The following is a 14134-nucleotide window of genomic DNA, read 5'->3' as shown; positions in this document are numbered from 1 at the left end:
ATCTAACTGCAAGGGAACCTGAAAATGTAGAGGAGCAGAAGGAATATTTGATGAACATTACTGTTTCAACAACTGTTCTTTTATTTCTCCACAGTATTTAACACACTTGAACACATAGTACATAACACATCTTATATAATTCACATATATTTAAATATATAATTTGCATATTTTGTGTTCACTATTTAGTGCCTTCCTCAGCTAGAGCATAAGCTTATTCTTCTAGAAAACCATACGGCTTACAATTACTTGCCCACACACCTTTGTTCATGTTCCTGCTGCTTATATGCCTTTTATTATTTTTTTGCTCTGTAGTCCTTTTTTCTAAATATTAGATCCTACTCATGTCTCAGGACAACTTGGATCTTATGTAATCTGGGTGACTTTGTTAACATCTTTAAATTAAGTGCCCCTCCCTTAGAATTCCTCAGAATTTTTAGTATACTATCGTAGCACTTACCACATTATATAGTTACATGTCTGTGCCATTAACCAAGTTCCTTATGCATGTTGAAGAATGGCTAGAGAAAGAGAGCCTAGAAAAGAAACTATGAGGATCTGAATAAGGATGGCTTAAGGGGAGTGGAAAAGGGATGACAGAAATACTTAGGTGAAAACAGCAAGATGTGATTATTGGTTGAACATGAGGGATAAGGAAGGAATCAAGGATAATTCATATTTCTTATTTAGGCTATTATGTGGATTATGAGGTTCCAAATGAAATAGGGAATATGAGAGGAGGAACAAGATTGGGTAGTAGGATGATGACACTGGTTTGAAGAACAGAGGGTTTAATTAACTCCATAGAGAGATATGTGCAAGTGAAGATATGTGCAGTAGCAGGTGCAGGTGAAGGCATTGGCTGTGGTTCTTAATGCAAAGAAGTGGATAGGTCTTCAGCATGCGAAATAGTAGTTAAAAAATAAGAAAAGCTGAGACTACCAATAACTACTAAGGGCAGAATCCTTATTTATTTATGCCAATGTTTAAGAAACAAGAAGAGGAAGATATGCTCTTATGTGGAAAACAGACAAAAATAGATGGTGAAAGAGGAAACAGAATGTGCTATTATAGAAATCAAGGGTATTTAGACTTTCAGGAAAGTCGTAGCCATGTCAAATACAGTAGAGAAGTCAAATCAAAATAACTATGTACTAAATCTTTGTCACTTTTTTTACAACCTTACTAACTCCCTTTTTTTCAACCCCACTTACTGAACCAAATTGATTTCTTATTGAATTGAACCACCTTGGCTTCAATTTCATGGAGACATTTGAAGCTTAAGGGCATAAACTGCTTCAAGTGTGTCCCTCTCTTTCTTCCTTTACAAACTTGCCACCATGCCTCTTTCCCACTAAACAAGGAGACTCAGGTAAGTCTTGATACCAAGAGTTGTCTACATTTTATGTTTTTCCATTTTTATGACTTTCTGATCCCAGTATTCCCCCCCCCACACACACAGTTTTTCTCAAAAAGGTTGAAATTTTAGTGGAGGGGCAGAAGTGGAAAACCAATTAATTACAAGGTGTTGAATACAAGATGGGGAAGTACCAACAGAAACTACAAATAGCAGTCATTGATGGAACTAAGAGGGAGATGGTGCTCAGTCTTCGTCCCCAGGGAAGCTAGGACACTTACATGGATCAGATTTAGCACTATTCCAGAGGTATTTCATTTTGGAGCTACATGAAAAAATATGTCTCCTACCTGCTTTTCTCCTGCAGCATGATGGTGATTAAGTCTTTACTAAAGAAATGAAAATGAGCCAGTTCTCACAATGAGGATTATACCAGATTTCATTCACTCAAGCATATAAAAATATGTTTTTTTTTGTTTGTTTGTTTTTGAGAGAGTGAGTATGCACATGCAAGCAAGCACAAGCTAGGGGGAAGGGGTAGAAGGAGAGAGAGAATCTTAAGCAGGACTCCATCTCACGACCCTGAGATCATGACCTAAGCTGAAATCAAGAGTTGGATGCTTAACTGACTGAGCCACCCAGGCACCCCTGCAAAAGTATTTCTTCATTGTCTGCTATGTGTCATGTTCAGGGTTAGGTGCTAGGAATACAATGAAGAGTAAAAATACAGTTCTTGTTTTTTGTGGGGTTTGTGGTAGAGTAATTTGTTTTTTATTTCCTTGTTTATATTTAACCTAATTTATTTAACTAATTTTACTTTTTTTTCCCCTTTAGTATCCTCTTATATATGGACTGATTCTTATTCCCTGCTGGTGTTCTCTAGTTTGCCTAAGTAGAATTTACATGGGAATGCACTCCATTCTGGTAAGGAAAACATTGTGTTCATAGTGCCTTTTTTTTAATGGGAAGCCTGAAAAAATATTATTATAAATCTTTGTTTTACAAAAAGAGTATGTTAACATGAGTTTTGTGAGCATTTAACTTAGTAATTATGTATTTTATTGAAACAGTTTCCAGCAATCACATATAACCAAATATTATGCTCAAGATTAGAGGTTTCTCCCTCCTTCCAGTCTGTTTGATTTTCCTTCTCATTTTCTTCTCTGCTTCTTCTCCCACTGAGTGAAAACCAACAATGTGAATACAGAAATCAAGGAGAGCTCTCCTGATTAAAGAATACCCAGTGACTAGAAACTACATGAACTTAAACCACTTATATTTACATATTAAGCTCTAGTTTTCTTCATTTTCCTACCAGTATTTTAGGGCTTACAACAGTTATTTTATTTTGAGAATGCTATTCAGTTTAAAAAGCAGCAGCAAGGGAGCCTGTAACTCTTTAGCCACACCTGCTCCCCTCCTTTCCTCCTCTTCCCAATGATACTCCTTTAATTCTAGCATGCATTATCTCTTCCCCAGATTACTGTAACAGCTTCATTAGTGGCCCTACTTCCAGTCTGACATCACTCCATACAGTGTTTAGTCTCCTATTGTAGTTTACTTCCAAAACACCAGTCTGATGTCATATTGAATGACCTATGTTTCCTCAAATGGTGTTTCTTATCTCCATACCTTTAAGGAATGCCGAAACTTCTGCTTGAATACCCTTTTCCCTTTCTTTGTCTCGCTAACTATCTTATCCATTCCTCAAGACTCACAAAAATGTTCTCAACTCCTAAAAGCCTTGTAACATTCCCCATCTTTCGTTTCTGTAGACTGATTCGGTGACCTTTCTCCCAGAGCATCTTGAGCATAATTCTGGCACAGCACTTATGCTAAACTGCAATTGTTGTTGTTTTTTTTTTTTTTAAATCTGTGACTCCTACTAGATAATAAGCAACATAAGAAAAGCAGCTATGTTTTCTCTCTATCCCTTGCGTCTAGTATGGTGTATCTTTGTACACTCTTTGAACATATTATGTATTTTGTAGATAAAAGATCAGGAAAAAAAAAGTATGAGCTAACTCATAGAATAAAAAAATTTACAACTGGTTACAAATTATTCTTGTCCTTTTAGAATTTTCTACTCATAAAAATACCTACTTAGCTTGTTTCATAGCTGTAGAAAGACTGGGTTTCTATTTCTTACTTAGATTGCTTACTTCCAGTAGCTGCCCCTTCACTAGTAAATTTCCAGAAATTGCAAATACTATTTATTTTAATAAGCAAATTATTTGCATTCAACTTTTTATAACTATTTGCATTAATGCTAATTGTGAATTTACACATAATTCTAACTAATCTCTACTAATTTTATAATGAGACCGTGTATCATATTTTTTAGGTCAGATCTAATATTTGTCAAGAGAAAATGTTATCCATTTCTGTGTCTTGTTAGTTATTCCCTTCCAGTCCCAAAAGTTAGTAATATTACTCCTAAAAAACTACCAAATGATTATGCATCTTTGAGTGACAAAAAATGGATCCCTGATATTTCTTGAAGTGAAAGATATTATATAATATTACCCCTCAGTTCATTATCATAATAAAAAGTATAATAAGAATCTGATTATGTTGAATATATAATCTAAAAGATATGTTCTTTAAAAAAACTGATGTTTAGTGGATTGATCAAATATTCAAGCTGAGTTTAGTTCAGTTCATACTAGATGTCTATTTTTGAATCAGCTGACATAAAAACAATATTGATGTATTATTTTTCAAATCATGCATCTGATAACTCTAGTCCTTTATTCAAAAACCTTCTTGTCCCATTGAATGTTACATCAGTTTTATTCAAACCAGCTACTGAATTTTATTATTACAAATTTCTGTTTTCCTTTTGTTTTTCCGTTTTCCTTTTAAAAGTAAAATCATGGGTAACTTGTAAACATGTAAATTATGATCCTGTATTATGACCACAGTTTTTCCTAATCAATAATACATTGCTTCTTATTATTTGATAGTTGATATATGAAATTATAACTATAATGAATCCCCCTTGTTTACATTATGGATCTAATGTATTCCCACAATTTTTTTTCCTATATTGTAATGCTTCAGTAATTACCTGCATTTTTTTTAAAGATTTTATTTATTTATTCATGAGAGACACAGAGAGAGAATCAGAGACATACGCAGAAGGAGAAGCAGGCTCCATACAGGTAGCTGGATACAGGACTTGATCCTCCATCCTCAGATCTGGGATCATGCCCAGAGCCGAAGTCAGATCCTCAACTGCTAAGCCACCCAGGCTTTCCTATTACCTGCATTTTGAACTATATTCTTATTCATAATTTGTATCTTTACTATTTATTGTGAAAGAGTATGGAACTATAGGCAGCTAGTGCCCTACAAGTTGTTAATAGGTGCTTAGATACCATAGTATCTAAGCAGATGTGTCTTCATTAACATAAGAACAGAGTTCTGTGATAATGTGTTCTAAATAATTTAAAATGAACACTTCATTCAGTATTTGCCCTAAGCATTGTTGTTATTGTTACAACACAAAAAGCAACAGCTTAGTTTATTTCCAACATCTACCTACTTTCCTAAATGGATTTTCTTAATTCCAGGAAAAGTATAGAGGAGTTACTATATCTTTTCCTTTACTTATTATAAAACCTAGCTCTCAAAATTTAAATTCATAAAAATGCAGGCCATTTTTAAGTTACTAGACTGGGAACTTGTCAAACTATTATTTTGCTTCTGCATTAGTAACATTATGAATAGGCTATAAATCCATTTACCCAAAATTATACTGAAAACTTATATGTCTATATGTGGAAAGTCTTTTTAGAAAGATATTAATGAGATTATAAAGCAATATGTACTAGTCAAACCCATTTTTATAACAAGAAATAGAAATCCAAACAACCAACCAAAAACCCCTCAAAAACCCAAAAACATTATAAAGAAAGGTCTGGAACAGTCAACATTCAGAATCTTAAGAGTGACTATTCCTGGGTAATAAGTATTTGTTATTGTTTATCTGTATTTTCTAGTTTTTTTTTAATGATCACATTTTAAATTTGAATTTTAATTAAAGATAAACAATTCAAAATCTATCTTTAATAGTGCCTTAATAATCAAATAAAATGCATTCTAACAAAACATTTTGTTGTTTGGAACTGTTGGCATCACTGACATACTGAAATTAGAAGCAGGACACCTAAAATATGTTATAATTGAAAAAAAACTCAACAACTCACTAGGATATGACAGGAGCCCTGAATTCTAATCTTAGCAAATCACTGGCCTCTCTAGGTCTATTTCCTGATCAGAAGAAATGAAGAGGATAAAACTTTAGATTTAGTATGTAATAAACTTTATTAAGTTTATGGTATTTGATATTTCTGCCATAAATTTGATAAGCCTGAATATTCTAATGTGTAATTACTATTAGTTTGAGGGCATATAAGTTATCTATAGCTAACTGGTATCTAAAATTATTTGATACCACAATGATAGCCATCATGTTTATGTCCTGAATTCAGTTGTTCCTTCCTCTGGTTCTGTTGCATGGAGAATTCTACCACTGAACCACCCATGCACCTGGTTCTGTTGCATGGAAATTCAGTTTACCCTTCACTACTCAGGGTAATATCATAAATAATAACTCAATCTGAAAAGGAGGTAGATTTGTATAGTCTTTTTTTTTTTAAGATTTTATTTACTTATTCATGAGAGACACTGAGAGAGAGGAAGAGACACAGGCAGAGGGAGAAGCAGGCTCCCTGCAGGGAGCCTGATGTGGGACTCAACCCTAGGACCCTAGGATCACGACCTGAGTCAAAGGCAGATGCTCAACCACTAAGCCAGCCAGGTACCCCAGATTTGTATAGTTTAATATTCCTGCAACTCTAAAAAAAAAAAAAAAAAAAAGAGAGGACAACAAATACTGGATATTTTGTGTTGTACTGAAATAGATTTGTAGAATTATAATTTTTATGAGTTATTTTAAAGAATTCTTAAAGTGATCAAATGTAGGGGCACCTGGGCCAGCTCAGTCAGAGGAGTGAGCTTGTGATTCTTGATCTTGAGGTTGTGAGTTTGAACCCCACATTGGGTATAGGGATTACTTAAATGAATAAATAAAACTTTAAAAGTAACTATAGGGATCCCTGGGTGGCGCAGCGGTTTGGCGCCTGCCTTTGGCCCAGGGCGTGATCCTGGAGACCCGGGATCAAATCCCACATCGGGCTCCCGGTGCATGGAGCCTGCTTCTCCCTCTGCCTGTGTCTCTGCCTCTCTCTCTCTCTATCTGTCATAAATAAATAAAATATTAAAAAAAAATAAAAGTAACTATATTTTAAAACGTGATCAAATGTAAAGAAAAAATCTTTAAAAGTCATTTTTTAAAAAATTTTTTATTTATTTATGATAGTCACAGAGAGAGAGAGAGAGAGAGGCAGAGACATAGGCAGAGGGAGAAGCAGGCTCCAAGCACCGGGAGCCCGATGTGGGATTCGATCCTGGGTCTCCAAGATCGCGCCCTGGGCCAAAGGCAGGCGCTAAAGCGCTGCGCCACCCAGGGATCCCAAAAGTCATTTAATTGATTAGTCTTTATCATTTTTTTTAAGGTAGTATAAAACTTTTATAGGAGGGCAGCCCAGGTGGCTCAGTGGTTTAGCACCACATTCAGCCCAGGGCCTGATCCTGGAGACTCAGGATTGAGTCCCACATTGGGCTCCCTGTGTGGAGCCTGCTTCTCCCTCTGCCTGGGTCTCTGCCTTTCTCTGTGTATCTCTCATGAATAAATAAATAAAATCTTAAAAAAAAAAAAAAAGAGGGATCCCTGGGTGGCACAGCGGTTTAGTGCCTGCCTTTGGCCCAGGGCGCGATCCTGGAGACCCGGGATCGAATCCCATGTCGGGCTCCCGGTGCATGGAGCCTGCTTCTCCCTCTGCCTCTCTCTCTCTCTCTCTCTCTCTCTCTGTGACTATCATAAATAAATAAAAATTAAAAAAATATATAAAAAAATAAAAAATAAAAAAAGCTAACTTTGGAGCTAGCAAGCCTTCCTTTCATTTAATCTAACAGTAAATGTTATTATATATAGTTTTATGTAAAAAACTCATTAACTGTCATTTATTAAAACTTCTTTTTATTTAAAACTTCTGACTTGGTACACATTCTATGTAAGAATTACAAGACTCAGAACACTTCTACATTAGCATATTCTGAAATTTTTGAATCAGTCATGAAATTTAATAAAAAATAAAGCAACAGCTTCTATCCTGGTAGCCATAATCTTATAATTATTTTGCAAGACTCATGCCTTTAATTGCAAGGTAGGGAAGAAAGGGTAAGATAGCAACCAAAGGAACATAATCTCATAAAAGTTAATTAAATGGCAATTAGTGATATGAAATACAAAGAATAGAGGTGTGATAGTCACATAATTTGAGAGCTCCATGTCCAAAAGTATGATCAGATTTTGGGTCACTTTTGGAATCTTTGAGTAACTGCAGTAAAATTTAGTTAATAAGAATTCTTGGGTAACTTTTAGTATGTATCAGTGAATTTTCACAGACCTCATGTTCAAAAAAAATGTTAAAAATTTAGTTTTTCACTCCAATGCTGAGAATCATTTTTTTCAACAAATGTATTGAGCACTTTCAATCCATAAGATTAAATACCTAGCTGTATGACAGTAGTCTCATTTTCTTTAAAAAGTGGCTAATTAAGGTAACCATAAATATTTTAATCAAATTTGGACACTCCAAAAAAAAAATTTGGACACTCCTTGAAAGCAGAGAAAAGACACTTTTAATATTTATTCTGGGGACAAAAGAGCAAAATGAGATTGTATTTGTAAGCCTAAATGCAGTTACATAAAATATTAAAGTATTACAGCAGTGTTTTCAGTACAGAAAATACTATTCTCTGAAAATGTCTTTAGCCCAAGTTGAAAAATTGTTTCCTCTATTTCTCTTACAGAGTTCTTATCAAGCAAGATTATATGATAAGTCCAAAGAATTATTCTTAGTTTAACAAATATTTATTGCCTCCTTACTGTGTGCCAGCCATTGGCATATATGTATAAATAAGGTAGTCTTTGCCTTTGAGAAATTATTGTCTACATATGTAATATGTAATATAAATATGTAATGCCATGATTCTCAATTGGGGCTGCAAAATGGAATCACTGGGGAGCTTTTTTTAAGAAAAAAAATTGATGGCCTACTCCCACTTCAATTCAGTCAGAATCTCTGAGGATTGGCCCAGGCATCAATATTTGTAAAGTTCCTGAGTGATTTTTTTTAAAGGGCACAGGGATTGTGAACCTTTGGTTTTCTGGTAGAAATAGAAAGGAAAGCCATGTGGTAACTATTCTGACAGGTTTGTAGAAGATGCTATGGAGTAAAGAGGAGGAAAATTCCTTATTATGGGGTAGGAAGAGAAAGTTTATGGAGGTGATAGGTACCTGAGCAGAATCTCAAAGGATATGTAATAGTTTGTCTAAAATATGGAAGGAACGGTAATCCGAAGATGAGAGAAAATAAAGTCTCTAAATTCATTATGGGATTTGGCATTGAAGCATTATTTTTTAAGGTTGTTATTATTTTGTTTTTAAAGTAATCTCTACACCCAATGTGGGGCTTGAGCTCAAAACCCTGAGATCAACAGTCACATGCTTCATGGACTAAGCCAGCCAGGTGCCTCTGTCATTGAAGCATTATGATAGGCAGAAGCCAGATGTGAAACGTCCTTCTAAGGAGTTTGAATACACAAGTGAAATTTTTGCCTTAGTTCTTTAGTTTTTGCTAAGTGATTATATCTTTCTTTGACTTACTATCACAGCATTTATATAAAAAGAGTATAATTACTTTTAAATAATCTCATTTCATATTTTAGAATCAGAAAATATCCATAAAAATTGTTCTATATAGAAATAAATTTTTAAAATGCTTTTCTAATGATTGTAATTGTTGTAATTGTTGAATAACAGAGTAAAGATACTCACTTCCAAGTAATTTAGTAGATTTTGTTAGAATAGATAAATCCTATAAAGAATTCATTTGTTCATTCATCCAATATATATTTGAGTGTCTACAATGTGCCAAGCTTCCTAGGAAGGCAATGGTTAAAGAAGATAATTTCCATAAAAGTTTTAGCTGCACATTCAGTTCTTTCTCTCTTTAGCAATTGTCTATATCTTTAGCTATTCTTATATTTCATAGTATTCTTATTTAGAGTTTTATATTGTTTAGAACAATGCATTGTACTGTTGACTTTGCTGATCCACAATAAGGTGGAGCAGTTCAATAAAAAACTGTGCAGCAGTTCAATAAAAAGTGAGGACAATACCAAGAATTTGGGAGTATACTGAAGTCTTAAGTGTAAAAGGCAAACTTAAACATTTCAGAACATATCTTTACGATCTTGTGGCAGGGAAGGCTTTCTTAAGCAGTAAATAATAAATGTGATTACCTTAAAATTTAGAACTTCCGTTCATCAAAAGACTAAAGAAAATGAAAAGGCAGGCCATAAAATCCAAAAAAGATGTTTACAGAACATATTATTGATAAAAGATTTTGTTGAAAAAGGATTTATACAAAGATCATATGAAAAAAATCATGTAAGTCAGCAAGAAAAAAAATCTAAAAGAACAGTTGCAAAAAGACACAAATATACATTACACAAGGAATAACCCATAAATTTATGAAAAGATACTTACTAATCAGGAAAATCCAAGTTAAACATCAAGAAATGCCAACAGTTGAGGAGATGTAAATTTTTGTAAACATTTTGGAAATTTTTTTTATTGTCTTATAAAATAGAACATGCACATATCCTATGATTCTGCCATTCTGTTCCTAGGAAAGGCTTGCAGACCCATACCAGGCAATACAGAAACAAAGAACATAGTAGCACTGTTTCTAATATTCCTGGTTGGCTTAAGAATAGATACCAATTGAGAAAGCACTCGAGCTCAACCATAACCAATAAACTAATCCAAAACTTAAAAAAAAAAAGTTAAGTAACCATCAGTGGGAAAACGGATAAATAAACTGTATAATCACATAACAAAGTGTTACACAGTTGTGGAAGTGAATGACCTACAACTACATATAATGAATGAATCTTGAAGATTTAATGTTAACTTCTGTAAAGATTCAATATAATATTACAATCTTGTTGGGGGCAATGATTTCCTAGATATTAATTTTATAACTTCATATACACTCTACCTATCTTTTTATGTGTACCAATTATTGCATAATAAAAATTTTAAGACAGAAAAACATTAAGCTGTTGTTGACCCTTTAACAACATGGGTTTGAATTTTACAGGTCTCCTTATGTGCAGAATTTTTTATAGGACTGAATGTATTGTCTCATGATTTTAACATTTTCTTTTCTCTGGCTTTATTGTAAGAATACAGTATATAATACATATAACCTTTAAAAATATGTGTTGTTATCAGTAAGGCTTTGGGTCAACAGTATGCTATCAGTTAAGTTTTGAGGGAGTCAAAGTTATATGTCAATTTTCACAGTGTGTGGGGGTTGGCTCCCCTAATCCTCATATTAAGGGTCAGCTGTATAGTCTTTTTTCCCAGAAATAAAAACTATAAAATTTAGGCATAGTTTATTGTTGGGGGCTTAAATATAAATCTTTGTGTAGTATAGAATGTAATTTATAAAAAGGGGGAATTATGAAAAAATACTTTTATTATTATTGTCAAATCTTTTTATTATCACTAAAGGTTTTATTACTGATCATATGTTCAGTTAGTAAGCTTTACTTTGAAAATGTGACATTAAAATTTTATATTTATTAATATTTAAAATGTGAAATATACATTTTTAAATGTCAAAAGTCGTAGTATACTAAACAACTCTTCTCTTTTCCCAGGATATTATTGCTGGATTCCTATATACGATTTTAATCTTAATTATCTTCTATCCATTTGTGGACCTGATTGACAACTTCAACCAAACTCACAAATATGCTCCATTAATCATCATCGGGCTTCACTTAGCCTTGGGAATCTTTTCTTTCACTCTTGACACCTGGAGTACATCCCGAGGAGACACAGCTGAGATTCTAGGAAGTGGTGCTGGAATTGCATGTGGATCTCATGTTACCTATAACATGGGTCTAATATTAGATCCTTCTCTGGATATTCTACCGTTAGCTAGGCCCCCCATTACTATGACTCTGTGTGGAAAAGCCATATTGAGGATCCTAATTGGGATGGTATTTGTACTAATAGTCAGAGATATAATGAAAAAGATCACCATTCCTTTAGCCTGTAAAATCTTCAATATACCATGTGATGATGTTCGAAAAGCAAGACAACACATGGAAGTTGAACTTCCTTATCGGTATATTACCTATGGAATGGTTGGTTTCTCTATCACATTTTTTGTTCCTTACATATTTTTCTTCATTGGTATCTCTTGATGGAGAAATAGTGTTTATAAGAAAGGAGGGTATCAGTTACTGATATCTAAAAATATATTCTAGTTAAAAGCCAAATCAGAGTTAGGCTTTTGCAGGAATTTAACTTAAATAATTATTTAAGTAAATTCATAAGAATTGGTGCATTTTGTCATTGCACATCCAGATATTGTTTTAGGTGACCTGAGCTATTTTAAACACGGAGAAAATGATAAGTATCCATTTTGAATGTTCATGTAATGTTTGGAGAGTTTTATGCTGTTATGAATTGGAGTTATATATAATATATATTAAGATACATAATGGGCAAATATGTATCTAATATATGTTATATATGAAATAATATACCTAAGTTATTTTAAACTGTGGGGCTGAATTATAAAATCAATAATAATATGCAAACAATGTGCCTGTATATCTGGACTTAATACTGGCACGTTGTTAACAGATATATTTAACATTTATTTACTATGGGAGCCATTTCCTAATTGCATAATTACTAGGCCAGAATTCATATACCACCACATAATGATTTACTGCCTCTTTTTACACTGCCATCATCTTTCATGTTACCCATGATATTGAACATGGGAGGCATTTTTAATGGACCAAATTTTCAGAAAAATTCGGTTTTTTATTCTTTTTTTTTTTTTAAGTTCTGTACACTGTTGAATGTACTTTATTTGCAGTTCTGGACATCAGTTTAATAATTCAGGTACTGAATTTTATTGCTTGCTAATTGTGCCTTTCTGTTGCTGGATTAAGAAATGCCATGTATACTGTGATATAAAAATAAGATACTAAACTTTATCTTAAGTTACATATAATCAGGCAAATATTTTAAAAATACATGTCAAATTAACAGGGCTAGAAGTAACCCACTCGTAATTCTTTAGCCTTTATTTGGAAAGAAATGTGGAATGGGCTAAACTTTCTGATTTATTGGGAAGCTGAATGGATAAATATTTCCATTTTTGTAGGTATTTTTCTGTGCATTGTAAGTTATAGGAACAAGATATATTTTTTGTACATTGTCTTGATTGTTTATACTGCAGGTAGATATTTCCAGTGAATGGAAATGTAACTGAAATTTATAGATGGGACAATGCACAGGCTTCATTTGTAAACAAATCGTTTTTCTAAATTATTTGGAAAGGATTGGATTTAGCAGTGTTAACTTTTAATACCCATTTATTAGCTACTTAAGGTAAATTATAAAATCTAAAAGTATCAGTATTTCAGATCCTATTATTTTTCGATTTTTATTATTTTCAGAGTGGAAAATTTGGGTATTGTATTAAACTATTCTTTATTCTTCTGTCTGTGCCTTTATATTTTGAAGTGTAATTGTAGCTAGGTTAACATTAAGTTTATTTGTAGTAAGTTTTTTCATAAAGAAGAGAATTAACTTTCCATATAAATGAGCATCAGGTATGGAATTACTGACTTTAGTGCAATATCTGTCTGATTATCCAGAATTATCACTTAAGATGTTTCTATTTTGGACAGCATAACTATTTGAGCTCATATTTTTATAATTCTGATTGAGAATTTAGGGACATGGTAATTTTTACCAACATTGAATCTGATAATTTTAAATAAAGCAACTAAATTTGGGACCTTTACCTATTAGTAGGAAACCAAGGCACTTAGGAACATATCGGTACGTTGGAAAATGTGCAAAGAACTTTTCTTTCAAAATGTGTCTAATGAATTGAATTTTAGGGACTATTTCCCATAATCTGGGTCTATGCTATCTTATTGATTTTTATATCTAACTTAAAAGGTATTTGAAAATATTCCATTTCTTTGTGGTTTATTATTTTCTGTCCTATAATAGTTCCATGCTAGGTGTATTTTAAAATAAAAGCCAAATTCAGAATTGAAGGGTGTTTTGTTTTGTTTGCCTTCTATGCATTTAACCTTTGTATTATCTGATAGAGATTTATAAAAATATGTCTAGGATTTTCATTCTAGTAGGATTTTCCTATGAAGCATTTTATTCAAAATCAGAGTACTGTTTTCAGTATAGAAGACACTAAAGAATTGTTTTAGAGTTCCAACTGACTTTGGGCTCCAATTATGTACTTTTAGAGAGAAAAGTTTCATAATATTTCTTTAATAGTAGGAGTGCTACGGTCTCTCAGTCATTTAAGCATCTGACTCTTGGTTTCGGCTCAGGTCGTTTAATTCATGAGACACGCGGGATTCCTGGGTGGCGCAGCGGTTTGGCGCCTGCCTTTGGCCCAGGGCGCGATCCTGGAGACCCGGGATCGAATCCCACGTCGGGCTCCTGGTGCATGGAGCCTGCTTCTCCCTCTGCCTATGTCTCTGCCTCTGCCTCTCTCTCTCTCTCTCTCTTAA

General features: G+C 33.4%; 1 protein-coding gene across 1 annotated transcript in view; it reads left to right on the top strand.

Moving 5' to 3' along the window:
- The window catches only part of SGPP1 (sphingosine-1-phosphate phosphatase 1), a 33423-nt gene extending 19766 nt beyond the window's left edge, over positions 1-13657 (top strand). Inside the window, exons 2-3 of the mRNA XM_025442884.3 lie at positions 2192-2281; positions 11222-13657. Coding sequence (XP_025298669.1) covers positions 2192-2281; positions 11222-11773 — 642 coding nt within the window. The 3' untranslated portion in view covers positions 11774-13657. The remainder of the gene's footprint in view (positions 1-2191; positions 2282-11221) is intronic.
- The last annotated feature ends 477 nt before the right edge of the window (positions 13658-14134 follow it).

The sequence above is a fragment of the Canis lupus genome, chromosome 8 (assembly GCF_003254725.2).
Source record: "Canis lupus dingo isolate Sandy chromosome 8, ASM325472v2, whole genome shotgun sequence".
Taxonomy (NCBI): domain Eukaryota; kingdom Metazoa; phylum Chordata; class Mammalia; order Carnivora; family Canidae; genus Canis; species Canis lupus.
The sequence above is the reverse complement of the archived record's forward strand: the minus strand, read 5'-3'. Positions and strand labels throughout refer to the sequence as shown.